Here is a 16,393-nt window from a genome sequence, read left to right on the forward strand (position 1 = left end):
ACTTCATGTTTAAATATATTTTGTATGCTGAATATATTTTGGTTATATTCTAGTGGGCAAAGAAAGAATAATTCATTTTCTCGGGGGTTAGGATCTGCCAAATTGTTTAACAACCAGGTACCCATTTTACTGCTGGGTGAACAGAGGCTACAGTTAAGGATTGGTGCCCAGTCAATCCTCCCCGGCCAGGATACAAACCCAGGCACTTGCAAAGCGTCGAGCGAGTGTTTTACCACTACGCCACGGGGACTGCTGTGTTGTTCTTGTGGGGGGTTGAGCTCTGGCTCTTTGGTCCCGCCTCTCAACTGTCAATCAACTGGTTTGGCTAAGTAGAAAGTGAATTATTCTCACACATTTGAAATACGAAATTCAAAAAGCGACTATTTTTTGTCATTAAGAGATTAAAGAAAACGTACAATTCAGGTATTTTTCAACAGAAAATTTGTTTAATATATACTATATATAATTTAAACCCGGAATTTATAATACAATACAGATATAACTTGAGAATATTGTGTGTTCAGGACAAAGGTTCACTTGCCAGTTTACAAGCAGACTATTATTGGAACCGTAATATGCTTTCAGACCATCACAAATATGTAACTACCTAGATGGTCTGAGAGGGCGGTTGGTGTCTTGACCTAATCACTCGATCAGAACGGGCTCAGAAATGGCCCGTTACGGGTCTAATGGCCCGTTACGGGTCTAATGGCCCGTTACGGGTCTAATGGCCCGTTACGGGTCTAATGGCCCGTTACGGGTCTAATGGCCCGTTACGGGTCTAATGGCCCGTTACGGGTCTAATGGCCCGTTACGGGTCTAATGGCCCGTTACGGGTCTAATGGCCCGTTACGGGTCTAATAGCCCGTTACGGGTCTAATAGCCCATTACGGGTCTAATAGCCCGTTACGGGTCTAATAGCCCGTTATGGGTCTAATAGCCCGTTATGGGTCTAATAGCCTGTTATGACTAATAGCCCGTTACGGGTCTAATAGCCTGTTATGACTAATAGCCCGTTACGGGTCTAATAGCCCGTTATGGGTCTAATAGCCTGTTATGACTAATAGCCCGTTATGGGTCTAATAGCCTGTTATGACTAATAGCCCGTTACGGGTCTAATAGCCCGTTACGGGTCTAATAGCCCGTTACGGGTCTAATAGCCTGTTACGGGTCTAATAGCCCGTTACGGGTCTAATAGCCCAATTAAAGCTAATCGTTTTAATCAGAACGGGCTCAGAAATAAACTGTTAAAGGCATCCAACACTAACAATGCACTAATGTAAAAGTGAACACTCTGAACAATGTTATGCCTGCTGGGGCTAGATTCAAGAAGCAGTTACGCAAGCACTTACGAACTCAATCTTTGGCGGCTTTGTTTACAATTATTAAACAGTTAATGAGCCCCGAAGCACCAGGAGGCTGTTTATAACAATAACAACAGTTGATTGGCCAGTTTTCATGCTTGTAAACTGTTTAATAAATGTAACCAAAGCCGTCAAAGATTGAGGAAAGATGTACACGTTCGTAAGTACTTGCGTAACTGCTTCGTGAATCTGGCCCCTGTACATCTTTGCTCAATCTTTGACGGCTTTGGTTACATTTATTAAACAGTTTACAAGGATGAAAACTTGCCAATCAACTGTTGTTATTGTTATAAACAGTCTCTTGGTGCTTCGGGGCTCATTAACTGTTTAATAATTGTAAACAAAGCCGCCAAAGATTGAGATCGTAAGTGCTTGCGTAACTGCTTCGTGAATCTGGCACCAGGTTCATAAGTGCTCACGTAACTACTACGTGAATCTGGCCCCTGGTTGCTGGACTGGTCAACCAGGCTGTTGGACACAGCTGCTAAACAAATCCACCATTTAGTATTTGGCCTACCTTCATTAACGAGCCGAGAACGGTGGCTATACTCCAGAAGAAGAGGCCTACAAATCCACCATTTAGTATTAGGCCTACCTTCATTAACGAGCCGAGAACGGTGGCTATACTCCAGAAGAAGAGGCCTACGGCCATGAGGTATTTCCTGGAGAACCTGTCACCGAGGAAGCCGAAGAGAGGCGCCATCACCATGTACACCAAGACAAATGCCGTCTGCAGCAGGCCGGACTGGGAGTCGCTGATCCCGAAGGTCTTCTGGATGTCGAACAGAATTCCTGCAATTACAACACGAAAGTTACACACACAGAGATCACACTAACGTGATGCATCAAATGAACTAATCCACATCAAATGCTCCCGGACGCAGGTTCGAATCCTTGCCATGGCCCTTGTGGATTTGTTAACAAAAAAAAAAAAAGACTATTCAAACTTGTGCTTAATAATGGGGTTAATAAACAAAACAAGGGATCGAAATTTAAGTCCTACAGCAACCCGTCCTCATATGAAGTCCATTCCATCCAGCGGTCGACCCCACAAACGCATTCATCAATTTTTTACTTGCTGTTCATTCAAAACGGGATATTTCTCAAATATAAATTAATATTATAATATATTAGCATATTAGGCATAGGTTAGGTTAGGTGTTTAGGTTCTGTTGAGTATGTGTAGTAGGTGAGTGAAGCATTTACAACGTTGCGGTTCGAACACCAGTCGTCAGTGATGCACTTGTTCCCCAAGTGTTCGGACGTCACCAGTTGTTAGTCCTGTGTAAACAGTTTATCATTCATAAACAGCAGCGGGGTTGGCGGGTGGATGGAATCAATTTTGGATTTTTCTTTGGAGGACGGGATGGAAAAACTGTTTACACACGACTCAACTGGTGACGTCCGAACACTTGGGGAACAAGTGCTTCACTGACGACTGGTGTTCGAACACACAACGCTGTAAATGCTTCACTGACGACTGGTGTTCGAACACACAACGCTGTAAATGCTTCACTGACGACTGGTGTTCGAACACACAACGCTGTAAATGCTTCACTGACGACTGGTGTTCGAACACACAACGCTGTAAATGCTTCACTCACCTACTACACACAATACCCAACACAACCTAAACACATAACCTAATCTATATATGCACAATATGCTATTATAATATTAATTTAAATATGAGAAAATTCTTGTTTTGAAGGAACAGCATTTTAAAATTGACGAAGGCGTCTGTGGGGTCGACCGCTGGATGGAATGGACTTGGTATGATGAGGTGTTGACATATGAATGAGTTTGGGTGGATATATACAAATAGGTTATGTCTCATATAGGCCAATATAGCCTTCTGCAGTTACCTTAATGATTATATATGTTCTTATAGTAAAAGTGATCACTGGAAAATAGTATCTCCTTGAGATGATTTCGGGGCTTTAGTGTCCCCGCGGCCCAGTCATCGACCAGGCCTCCACCCCCAGGAAGCAGCCCGTGACAGCTGACTAACACCCAGGTACCTATTTTACTGCTCGGTAACAGGGGCATAGGGTGAAAAAAACTCTGCCCACTGTTTCTCGCTGGCGCCCGGGATCGAACCCAGGACCACAGGATCACGCGTCCAGTGTTCTGTCCGCTCAGCCACCGGCTAAAATTAGTCTTCTTGTAGTAATATTAATTCAAAAATATTTATAAGGAATGGAACTATCAGGGGAAAGCGCTACGCCATTATGACTATATAGCACTGGGAAGGAGTCAGGATAAGGATTTGGGATGGGACGGAGGGAAGGAATGGTGCCCAATCCCTTATGGACGGTCGGGGATTGAACGCGGACCTGCATGACGGCAGACTGTGGCTCTACCGTCCACCCCAAGTGGCTGACCAGTTTACAAGGATATTGTAAATATTGGATATTGTGTCCACCATGAAGGAAGGAGTCTACGCCAGCAGACCCGCGCCAGGCCTCGGGTCGTCCCTTCACCCCCACACCCACCCACACTCACACCCGCCCCGCCCACCGCCGCCCACGCCCGTCTCTAGCCCGTAACACTAATCATCTGTCCACTCCACTTTACGCTCACAATCTTACCCTTTCCTGTCAATTCATCACAACCACAAGTACTTTCTGTCTGCCCTGCCCCGCCCCTGCCCCTGCCCCTGCCTGCTTGACACCTGGTTGATGGGGTTCTGGGAGTTGTTCTGCTGCCCAAGCCCGGCCCGAGGCCAGGCTTGACTTGTGAGAGTTTGGTCCACCAGGCTGTTGCTTGGAGCGGCCCGCAGGCCCACATATACCTGGTTGATGGGGTTCTGGGAGTTGTTCTGCTGCCCAAGCCCGGCCCGAGGCCAGGCTTGACTTGTGAGAGTTTGGTCCACCAGGCTGTTGCTTGGAGCGGCCCGCAGGCCCACATATACCTGGTTGATGGGGTTCTGGGAGTTGTTCTGCTGCCCAAGCCCGGCCCGAGGCCAGGCTTGACTTGTGAGAGTTTGGTCCACCAGGCTGTTGCTTGGAGCGGCCCGCAGGCCCACATATACCTGGTTGATGGGGTTCTGGGAGTTGTTCTGCTGCCCAAGCCCGGCCCGAGGCCAGGCTTGACTTGTGAGAGTTTGGTCCACCAGGCTGTTGCTTGGAGCGGCCCGCAGGCCCACATATACCTGGTTGATGGGGTTCTGGGAGTTGTTCTGCTGCCCAAGCCCGGCCCGAGGCCAGGCTTGACTTGTGAGAGTTTGGTCCACCAGGCTGTTGCTTGGAGCGGCCCGCAGGCCCACATATACCTGGTTGATGGGGTTCTGGGAGTTGTTCTGCTGCCCAAGCCCGGCCCGAGGCCAGGCTTGACTTGTGAGAGTTTGGTCCACCAGGCTGTTGCTTGGAGCGGCCCGCAGGCCCACATATACCTGGTTGATGGGGTTCTGGGAGTTGTTCTACTGCCCAAGCCCGGCCCGAGGCCAGGCTTGACTTGTGAGAGTTTGGTCCACTAGGCTGTTGCTTGGAGCGGCCCGCAGGCCCACATACCCACCACAGCCCGGTTGGTCCGGCACTCCTTGGAGGAAACAATCTAGTTTCCTCTTGAAGATGTCCACGGTTGTTCCGGCAATATTTCTTATGCTCGCTGGGAGGACGTTGAACAACCGCGGACCTCTGATGTTTATACAGTGTTCTCTGATTGTGCCTATGGCACCTCTGCTCTTCACTGGCTCTATTCTGCATTTTCTTCCATATCGTTCACTCCAGTACGTTGTTATTTTACTGTGTAGATTTGGGACCTGACCCTCCAGTATTTTCCACGTGTATATTATTTGGTATCTCTCTCGTCTCCTTTCTAGAGAGTACATTTGGAGAGCTTTGAGACGATCCCAATAATTTAGGTGCTTTATCTCGTCTATACTCGCCTAGTTGTGCTTGCGGGGGTTGACCTCTGGCTCTTTGGTCCCGCCTTTCAACCGTCAATCAACAGGTACAGTACAGGTTCTATGTATATCTGTCGGTGTTTCAGATTTAGCTACTGAGAACGAAGTGTCCATGTAGCACGGGCTATGGTGAGCCCGTCTCACTATGTGTGCCGTATATATTGATATACTAAGGTGAGGAGGAGGAGGCAGACAAGATGTTACAGGAAGTTCACACTGAGGGTAATTACCCATCTGCGACCCCCACTCACCCCACTCTTCCTGCCCAACTTTCACTCTCTCACCCTCCCCCCTTACTCACCCACTCTCTCCCTCACTCTCTCACCCTCCCCCCTTACTCACCCACTCTCTCCCTCACTCACTCACCCTCCCCCCTTACTCACCCACTCTCTCCCTCACTCTCACCCTCCCCCCTTACTCACCCACTCTCTCCCTCACTCACCCTCCCCCCTTACTCACCCACTCTCTCCCTCACTCTCTCACCCTCCCCCCTTACTCACCCACTCTCTCCCTCACTCACTCACCCTCCCCCCTTACTCACCCACTCTCTCCCTCCCTCCCTCCCTCACCCACTCTTATTCCCGTTGCCATTTCTTACTTTACTCCTATTTTTCATACCTCTCACTGTATTTCCCACTTCTAAACTTCCCTTCACCTATGCCTCTCCTTCCTCTTTACTCTAAAAATAAATTATTCCACATTTCTAAGTTGCTTTCATCTGCACCTCTCTTCCTCCTCCCCCCCCCCACTGTGAGTTAATGAGTATGTACTCACCTAGTTGTGCTTGCGGGGGGTTGAGCTCTGGCTCTTTGGTCCCGCCTCTCAACTGTCAATCAACTGGTGTACAGGTTCCCGAGCCTATTGGGCTCTATCATATCTACACTTGAAACTGTGTATGGAGTCAGCCTCCACCACATTACTGCCTAATGCATTCCACCTGTTAACTACTCCCACACTGAAAAAGTTCCTTCTAACGTCCCTGTGGCTCATGTGGGTACTCAGTTTCCACCTGTGTCCCCTTGTTGGCGTACCACCAGTGTTGAATACTTTATCCTTATCTATCCTGTCAATTTCTGACAATTTTGTAGGTAGCGATCATGTCTTCCCTTACTCTAGTGTCGGGGAAGAGGGGGGGGGGGGGGCTCTGAGTTCGAACAGCAACGCAAATCGCTGTACCAGCCTTCCTGTCCTCCTCGGTATCCGACGACCTTGTGAAGGAAATTCTACCTGCCCACTTACATCAGCTGGCAGGTGTACATGATCCCAATTTTACACGCTGTGCCACAGAGTGGGCCTCTCGTGCAGGCCTATCACCTCAACCACCATCCCCAAAAGCCCACAAGCAATCCAGCTGGGATGGTCCCATTGTAGACCAAGTTGCTGCAGAGTGCCTGGGTGCTGCAACAACACAACACGACATTGCTCGCCTCACAGCAGTAGCAGCACCACATGCAGGGGATTTCCTGTTAGCAACCCCAATGTCGGCAACTGGCACGCGTCTCACACCACACACCCTCCGCCTTGCTGCCCCAATCCACACCAGATATAGGTGTATTTGCGGCGAGGTGGTGGCTGACAGGTACGGCCACCATGGCCTACTCTGCCAAAGCACAGGGGGATGGCACTCGAGTCACAGTGAAGTTAACGACATCATCAAGAGGGGCCTCACCACAGCGGGATGCCCAGCCGAGAGAGAGCCCCGTGACCTTAACGCCCCGTAACTCTTATTATGCTGTTATTGGTCGCCCGGATGGTATCAGATACCATCTGATACCTTGATGGTATCAAGTACCAAATATACACAGTAAAATAACAACGTACTGGAGTGACCGATATGGAAGAAAATGCAGAATAGAACCAGTGAAGAGCAGAGGTGCCATAGGCACAATCAGAGAACACTGTATAAACATCAGAGGTCCAGTGAAGAGCAGAGGTGCCATAGGCACAATCAGAGAACACTGTATAAACATCAGAGGTCCAGTGAAGAGCAGGTGCGCCATAGGCACAATCAGAGAACACTGTATAAACATCAGAGGTCCAGTGAAGAGCAGAGGTGCCATAGGCACAATCAGAGAACACTGTATGAACATCAGAGGTCCAGTGAAGAGCAGAGGTGCCATTGGCACAATCAGAGAACACTGTATGAACATCAGAGGTCCAGTGAAGAGCAGAGGTGCCATAGGCACAATCAGAGAACACTGTATAAACATCAGAGGTCCGCGGTTGATCAACGTCCTCCCAGCAAGCATAGGAAATATTCCCGGAACAACCGTGGACATCTTCAAGAGGAAACTAGATAGTTTCCTCCAAGGAGTGCCGGACCAACCGGGCTGTGGTGGGTATGTGGGCCTGTGGGCCGCTCCAAGCAACAGCCTGGTGGACCAAACTCCCAGAACCCCATCAAGCAGGTATATAATTAAGTTACTCGTTCTATACACATGCAAATAGCAGGAATTCTTCAGCGATGATGTCATGTTTGTGGAGGATGAAGACTGAGAACGTTTGAGGGTGGTGGGACGGGATGCGACCCCACAGATCACATGACCACTCCCTGGGCCACTTGTTGCACCACTTAACTAGGCACCACCTTCAGTGCCAACCATGTCTTCTGTCAACGCCTGCCAGGTGCAGCCAAAACTCTTCCATCATCAACACCACTATTTCCTCCATCAAATACATACAAATAATAAACTGATTATTTTCTGCTTGGCTGTACTTTTGAAGTACGTGAAAGGCACAAAACTCCAGCAAATACAATGTGGTTTATTGTACCCCTTTAACTTACCATGGGGCACCCTCCCCCTTACAATGGGGCACCCTCCCCCTTACAATGGGGCACCCACCACCTTACAATGTGGCACCCTCCCCCTTACAATGGGGCACCCACCCCCTTACCATGTGGCACCCTCCCCCTTACAATGGGGCACCCACCACCTTACAATGGGGCACCCTCCCCCCCATTACCCCATCCTGTGCCCTCCCACGATACCAGGCAACTGAAGGTTGAGAGGCGGGAACACGGAGCTGAAGCTCACTCCAGGCAGGGCCAAGGCGGCCAGTACGATGGCTGTCCGGACGGCCCCCCCCTCGCTGTCCGGACGGCCCCCCCCCCTCGCTGTCCGGACGGCCCCCCCCCTCGCTGTCCGGACGCCCCCCCCCCTCGCTGTCCGGACGGCCCCCCACCCCCTCGCTGTCCGGACGCCCCCCCCTCGCTGTCCGGACGGCCCCCCCCCTCGCTGTCCGGACGGCCCCCCCCTCGCTGTCCGGACGGACCCCCCTCGCTGTCCGGACGGCCCCCCCCTCGCTGTCCGGACGCCCCCCCCCCTCGCTGTCCGGACGGCCCCCCCCCTCGCTGTCCGGACGGCCCCCCCCCCTCGCTGTCCGGACGGCCCCCCCCCTCGCTGTCCGGACGGCCCCCCCCCCCTCGCTGTCCGGACGGCCCCCCCCCTCGCTGTCCGGACGGACCCCCCCCCTCGCTGTCCGGACGGCCCCCCCCCTCGCTGTCCGGACGGCCCCCCCCCTCGCTGTCCGGACGGCCCCCCCCCCCTCGCTGTCCGGACGGCCCCCCCCCACTCGCTGTGCGGACGCCCCCCTCCGCTGTCCGGACGCCCCCCCCCCGCTGTCCGGACGCCCCCCCCCCCCGCTGTCCGGACGCCCCCCCCCCCGCTGTCCGGACGCCCCCCCCTCGCTGTCCGGACGCCTCCCCCCTCGCTGTCCGGACGCCCCCCCCCCAATCGCTGTCCGGACGGCCCCCCCCCCCTCGCTGTCCGGACGGCCCCCCCCATCGCTGTCCGGACGCCCCCCCCCCCGCTGTCCGGACGGTCCCCCCCCTCCCCCCCCATCGCTGTCCGGACGCCCCCCCCCCCGCTGTCCGGACGCCCCCCCCCCCCCGCTGTCCGGACGCCCCCCCCCCCGCTGTCCGGACGCCCCCCCCCCCCGCTGTCCGGACGCCCCCCCCCCCTCGCTGTCCGGACGGCCCCCCCCCATCGCTGTCCAGACGCCCCCCCCCCCTCGCTGTCCGGACGCCCCCCCCCTCGCTGTCCGGACGCCCCCCCCCCAATCGCTGTCCGGACGGCCCCCCCCCCCTCGCTGTCCGGACGGCCCCCCTCCCGCTGTCCGGACGCCCCCCCCCCTCGCTGTCCGGACGGCCCCCCACCCCCTCGCTGTCCGGACGGCCCCCCCCTCGCTGTCCGGACGGCCCCCCCCCCTCGCTGTCCGGACGGCCCCCCCCCCCCTCGCTGTCCGGACGGCCCCCCCCCCCTCGCTGTCCGGACGGGCCCCCCCCCCTCGCTGTCCGGACGGGCCCCCCCCTCGCTGTCCGGACGGGGCCCCCCCCTTCGCTGTCCGGACGGGGCCCCCCCCTTCGCTGTCCGGACGGGGCCCCCCCTCGCCGTCCGGACGGGGCCCCCCTCGCCCTCCGGACGGGGCCCCCCTCGCCCTCCGGACGGGGCCCCCCTCGCCCTCCGGACGGGGCCCCCCCTCGCCCTCCGGACGGGGCCCCCCCTCGCCCTCCGGACGGGGGCCCCCTCGCCCTCCGGACGGGGCCCCCCCCCTCGCCCTCCGGACGGGGGCCCCCTCGCCCTCCGGACGGGGCCCCCTCGCCTTCCGGACGGGCCCCCTCGCCACCATTCACACTTGACATAATAAATCACAGTTGGGGATGATGTATGATATTCAACTTGACAATTGTCATAACCGGGCCACCCACTGACCAGGCGCAGCTGGGCCCAGGCTACGGGCCCGCGGGGGGGGGGGGGCAGGCTAGAACACAGTCACTAAACATCAGACTGCAGCACCAAGCCATCAGGGCGTGGAACACCATCCTAATGTTAGAGGACCCAATGTTAGACAGGTTACTCCAAGATGAGACGCCCCACTCCCACAGCTGGTGGCCCAAGATGAGACGCCCCACTCCCACAGCTGGTGGCCCAAGATGAGACTCCCCACTCCCACAGCTGGTGGTCCAAGATGAGACGCCCCACTCCCACAGCTGGTGGCCCAAGATGAGACTCCCCACTCCCACAGCTGGTGGTCCAAGATGAGACGCCCCACTCCCACAGCTGGTGGCCCAAGATGAGACGCCCCACTCCCACAGCTGGTGGCCCAAGATGAGACGCCCCACTCCCACAGCTGGTGGCCCAAGATGAGACGCCCCACTCCCACAGCTGGTGGCCCAAGATGAGACGCCCCACTCCCACAGCTGGTGGCCCAAGATGAGACGCCCCACTCCCACAGCCGGTGGCCCAAGATGAGACGCCCCACTCCCACAGCTGGTGGCCCAAGATGAGACGCCCCACTCCCACAGCTGGTGGTCCAAGATGAGACGCCCCACTCCCACAGCTGGTGGTCCAAGATGAGACGCCCCACTCCCACAGCTGGTGGCCCAAGATGAGACGTCCCACTCCCACAGCTGGCGGCCCAAGATGAGACGCCCCACTCCCACAGCTGGCGGCCCAAGATGAGACGCCCCACTCCCACAGCTGGTGACCCAAGATGAGACGCCCCACTCCCACAGCTGGTGGCCCAAGATGAGACGCCCCACTCCCACAGCTGGTGGCCCAAGATGAGACGCCCCACTCCCACAGCTGGTGGTCCAAGATGAGACGCCCCACTCCCACAGCTGGTGGCCGAAGATGAGACGCCCCGCTCCCACACCTGGTGACCCAAGATGAGACGCCCCACTCCCACAGCTGGTGGCCCAAGATGAGACGCACCACTCCCACAGCTGGTGGCCCAAGATGAGACGCCCCACTCCCACAGCTGGTGACCCAAGATGAGACGCCCCACTCCCACAGCTGGTGGCCCAAGATGAGACGCCCCACTCCCACAGCTGGTGGCCCAAGATGAGACGCCCCGCTCCCACAGCTGGTGGCCCAAGATGAGACGCCCCACTCCCACAGCTGGTGGCCCAAGATGAGACGCCCCACTCCCACAGCTGGTGGTCCAAGATGAGACGCCCCGCTCCCACAGCTGGTGGCCCAAGATGAGACGCCCCACTCCCACAGCTGGTGGCCCAAGATGAGACGCCCCGCTCCCACAGCTAGTGGCCCAAGATGAGACGCCCCACTCCCACAGCTGGTGGTCCAAGATGAGACGCCCCGCTCCCACAGCTGGTGGCCCAAGATGAGACGCCCCACTCCCACAGCTGGTGGCCCAAGATGAGACGCCCCACTCCCACAGCTGGTGGTCCAAGATGAGACGCCCCCACTACCCACAAGCTCCTCTACAACGCCCAACTAGCACACACACGGGTGAAGGCACTTTCACCTCACCCCAAATCTTTACGACTCTCCAAAAACTAGCTCAAACGTCCGCCTCCCCCCTCTTCCCCCCCCCCACACCACCACAATTAGCCACTCCCTGGTCATAACTACCACAATTACAGACAGCTGCTGGTGATTGATTAGTGTCATTGCCACCCCAGGACGCCGCCCCCTCTCTCTATTCATCACCACCACCCCTCCCCCAACCACTCCCCCTGGACGACAAGAGTAAGGGGAGACATGATTACCACCTACAAAATTCTGATGACTTGACAGGGTGGACAAAATCTAACACTTGTGGGACGCGAACAAGGGGACACAGGTGGAGACTGAGTACCCACATGAGCCACAGGGACGTTAGAAGGAACTTTTTCAGTGTGGGAGTAGTTAACAGGTGGAATGCATTAGGCAGTGATGTGGTGGAGGCTGACTCCATACACAGTTTCAAGTGTAGATATGATAGAGCCCAGTAGGCTCAGGAACCTGTACACCAGTTGATTGACAGTTGAGAGGCGGGACCAAAGAGCCAGAGCTCAACCCCCGCAAGCACAACTAGGTGAGTACAGACAATACAGTCCTGGGCATTAGCGGGCTACCTTGAGATGTTTTCGGGGCTTAGCGTCCCCTCGGCCCGGTCCCTCCTGGTTGCTGGACTGGTCAACCAGGCTGTTGGACGCGGCTGCTCGCAGCCTGACGTATGAGTCACAGCCTGGTTGATCAGGTATCGTTTGGAGGTGCTTATCCAGTTCTCTCTTGAACACTGTGAGGGGTCGGCCAGTTATGTCCCTTATGTGTAGTGGAAGCGTGTTGAACAGTCTCGGGCCTCTGATGTTGATAGTTCTCTCTTGAACACTGTGAGGGGTCGGCCAGTTATGTCCCTTATGTGTAGTGGAAGCGTGTTGAACAGTCTCGGGCCTCTGATGTTGATAGTTCTCTCTTGAACACTGTGAAGGGTCGGCCAGTTATGTCCCTTATGTGTAGTGGAAGCGTGTTGAACAGTCTCGGGCCTCTGATGTTGATAGTTCTCTCTTGAACACTGTGAGGGGTCGGCCAGTTATGTCCCTTATGTGTAGTGGAAGCGTGTTGAACAGTCTCGGGCCTCTGATGTTGATAGTTCTCTCTTGAACACTGTGAGGGGTCGGCCAGTTATGTCCCTTATGTGTAGTGGAAGCGTGTTGAACAATCTCGGGCCTCTGATGTTGATAGTTCTCTCTTGAACACTGTGAGGGGTCGGCCAGTTATGTCCCTTATGTGTAGTGGAAGCGTGTTGAACAGTCTCGGGCCTCTGATGTTGATAGTTCTCTCTTGAACACTGTGAGGGGTCGGCCAGTTATGTCCCTTATGTGTAGTGGAAGCGTGTTGAACAGTCTCGGGCCTCTGATGTTGATAGTTCTCTCTTGAACACTGTGAGGGGTCGGCCAGTTATGTCCCTTATGTGTAGTGGAAGCGTGTTGAACAGTCTCGGGCCTCTGATGTTGATAGTTCTCTCTTGAACACTGTGAGGGGTCGGCCAGTTATGTCCCTTATGTGTAGTGGAAGCGTGTTGAACAGTCTCGGGCCTCTGATGTTGATAGTTCTCTCTTGAACACTGTGAGGGGTCGGCCAGTTATGTCCCTTATGTGTAGTGGAAGCGTGTTGAACAGTCCCGGGCCTCTGATGTTGATAGTTCTCTCTTGAACACTGTGAGGGGTCGGCCAGTTATGTCCCTTATGTGTAGTGGAAGCGTGTTGAACAGTCTCGGGCCTCTGATGTTGATAGTTCTCTCTTGAACACTGTGAGGGGTCGGCCAGTTATGTCCCTTATGTGTAGTGGAAGCGTGTTGAACAGTCTCGGGCCTCTGATGTTGATAGTTCTCTCTTGAACACTGTGAGGGGTCGGCCAGTTATGTCCCTTATGTGTAGTGGAAGCGTGTTGAACAGTCTCGGGCCTCTGATGTTGATAGTTCTCTCTTGAACACTGTGAGGGGTCGGCCAGTTATGTCCCTTATGTGTAGTGGAAGCGTGTTGAACAGTCTCGGGCCTCTGATGTTGATAGTTCTCTCTTGAACACTGTGAGGGGTCGGCCAGTTATGTCCCTTATGTGTAGTGGAAGCGTGTTGAACAGTCCCGGGCCTCTGATGTTGATAGTTCTCTCTTGAACACTGTGAGGGGTCGGCCAGTTATGTCCCTTATGTGTAGTGGAAGCGTGTTGAACAGTCTCGGGCCTCTGATGTTGATAGTTCTCTCTTGATCACTGTGAGGGGTCGGCCAGTTATGTCCCTTATGTGTAGTGGAAGCGTGTTGAACAGTCTCGGGCCTCTGATGTTGATAGTTCTCTCTTGAACACTGAGGGGTCGGCCAGTTATGTCCCTTATGTGTAGTGGAAGCGTGTTGAACAGTCTCGGGCCTCTGATGTTGATAGAGTTCTCTCTCAGAGTACCTGTTGCACCTCTGCTTTTCAACGGGGGTATTCTGCACATCCTGCCATGCCTTCTGGTCTCATGTGGTGTTATTTCTGTGTGCAGGTTTGGGACCAGCCCCTCTAATATTTTCCACGTGTAAATTATTATGTATCTCTCCCGCCTGCGCTCAAGGGAGTACAGATTTAGGCTCTTTAGTCGGTCCCAATAGTTTAGGTGTTTTACTGAGTGGATTCTAGCAGTAAAGGATCTCTGCACGCTCTCTAGGTCAGCAATTTCTCCAGCTTTGAAAGGTGCTGTCATTGTGCAGCAGTACTCCACTCTAGAGAGCACTAGCGTCTTGAAGAGTATCATCATCGGTATAGCATCTCTAGTGTGAAAAGTTCTTGTTATCCAACCTGTCATTTTTCTTGCAGGTGTGACGGCTACTTTATTGTGTTCTTTAAAGGTAAGGTCTTCCCACATGAGTACACCCAGATCCTTTACATTGCCTTTTCCTTCTATGTTATCATTTGCCTGAGTTTTGTACCTGGTTTCCGTTTTTAGATTATAATTTTTTTCTGTAGCGTATGAGCTGGAACTTATCTTAGTGTTTAACATATTAAAATAATAAGCTATTATTTTCCGGGTGGCAGCACTCGGCCCCACGGGGCCACGACGGGCCACCAACGGGCCACGACGGGGCCACCAACGGGCCACCACATCTGCCCCACCCGTAACAAAAGGGGCAGAGATACAAGGCAGCCACCATCGCTTCCCATTATTACAGCATCTGCCTAAATGGTGTGAGTGTGAGGGGACAGGGCGAGCATGGGGGTGGAGCCAGGGGGGGGGTGTGGCCAGGCTATGGCTGGCTGACAATGAGCAATGGCTGGCCATAGGGGGGAGGGGGGGTGGGAAGATAACACTAAATAATTGATCAAACTAGATAACTTGCCTTACGTAAGAACGTAAGACAATTCTCATAAGCCGACTTAAAGAGTTATAACAGAAGAATACCTTGACCTTTACGAAGTCAATAAAAACATTGAGGAGGAGCAACTGTGGCATTTTGGAAGACCTTGTGATAGTGCAAGGTCCTCAACTATGATAACGTCTTATCTCAAGGTTATCTCCAGATAACACATTGTTTACACACAGTCATAACAACCAATATACCAAGTTGTAACAACGTTCAAATACGTCATAAACACGTTAAGCCAAGAGGATGATGGTTATCTATCTTGAGATGATTTCGGGGCTTTAGTGGCCCCGCGGCCCGGTCCTCGACCAGGCCTCCACCCCCAGGAAGCAGCCTGTGACAGCTGACTAACACCCAGGTACCTATTTTACTGCTAGGTAACAGGGGGCATAGGGTGAAAGAAACTCTGCCCATTGTTTCTCGCCGGCGCCTGGGATCGAACCCAGGACCACAGGATCACAAGTCCAGCGTGCTGTCCGCTCGGCCGACCGGCTCCCTCTGTACACCCGTAACAAGGAGAATATAAGTATAGCTAAGTGACCAAGACACCTTAAACTCATACCTTGAGGTGCTTCCGGGGCTTAGCGTCCCCGCGGCCCGGTCGTCGACCAGGCCTCATCAAGACAGTATTCATAAGGACGCGAAGGTGTAAGAAACATGTCTACAAGCAGCAATAGTTTCATTGAGTGGTGAGGAGTTTAGACAGTGTGAGGATCCTGCCCCACCACACCCACACAACTGACTCTCACACAGTCACGTTTAACCACGAGTCTTTATCGAGGCCACCACAACACTTTACACACCAAGTATACTCTAGCATGTATACAAGAATATATACTCAAGTATATACACTCATATATACTAGAGTATATACACTCGCATATACTCGAGTATGTATACTCATATATACTCGAGTATGTATACTCATATATACTCGAGTATGTATACTCGAGTATGTATACTCTAGCACGTATACTCGTGTACGTATACTCAATATGTATACTCAATATGTATACTCAACTCCTCGAAATACTATCTTGAGGTTATCTTGAGATGATTTCGGGGCTTAGTGTCCCCGCGGCCCGGTCCTCGACCAGGCCTCCAACCCCTAGGAAGCAGCCCGTGACAGCTGACTAACACCCAGGTACCCATTTACTGCTAGGTGAACAGGCGCATCAGGGTGTAAGAAACTCTGCCCATTTGTTTCAGCCTCCACCGGGGATCGAACCCTGAATATGTATCCCTAGTGCACACAGTTATGGTGTTGGCCGCTAGGGGGCCAGGGGTCTGACGGCTGAGTGGACAGCACTCGGGACTCGTAGTCCGGAGGTTCCGGATTCGATCCCCGGTGAAGGCGGAAACAAATGGGGCAGTGTTTCTTTCACCCTGATGTTCCTGTTCACCTAGCAGTCAATCAACCCATCCTCCGAATTTAGAGTACGGTTTAATACTAAGTGTAATAAGTACATTTCCTGACTGTCATACATAGTACATAATTGC

General features: G+C 53.8%; 1 protein-coding gene and 1 long non-coding RNA gene across 7 annotated transcripts in view; both read right to left on the reverse strand.

Moving 5' to 3' along the window:
* Positions 1 to 16,393, reverse strand: part of LOC138350673 (uncharacterized) — a 395,852-nt gene that overhangs the window by 89,736 nt on the left and 289,723 nt on the right. The window lies entirely within an intron of this gene.
* spin (Protein spinster) overlaps positions 1 to 16,393 on the reverse strand; it is a 208,128-nt gene that overhangs the window by 89,736 nt on the left and 101,999 nt on the right. For 4 of the 6 annotated variants that reach the window (XR_011222197.1, XR_011222196.1, XM_069301871.1 and 1 more), the window contains exon 2: positions 1,882 to 2,156. Coding sequence is in view for 4 of the 6 variants with exons in the window: in XM_069301871.1 (XP_069157972.1) it covers positions 1,882 to 2,156 (275 nt within the window). In the remaining 2 variants the exon portion in view is untranslated. The remainder of the gene's footprint in view (positions 1 to 1,881; positions 2,157 to 16,393) is intronic. The other 2 variants (XM_069301873.1, XM_069301874.1) reach the window with 1 other exon arrangement.

The sequence above is a fragment of the Procambarus clarkii genome, chromosome 46 (assembly GCF_040958095.1).
Source record: "Procambarus clarkii isolate CNS0578487 chromosome 46, FALCON_Pclarkii_2.0, whole genome shotgun sequence".
Classification (NCBI taxonomy): domain Eukaryota; kingdom Metazoa; phylum Arthropoda; class Malacostraca; order Decapoda; family Cambaridae; genus Procambarus; species Procambarus clarkii.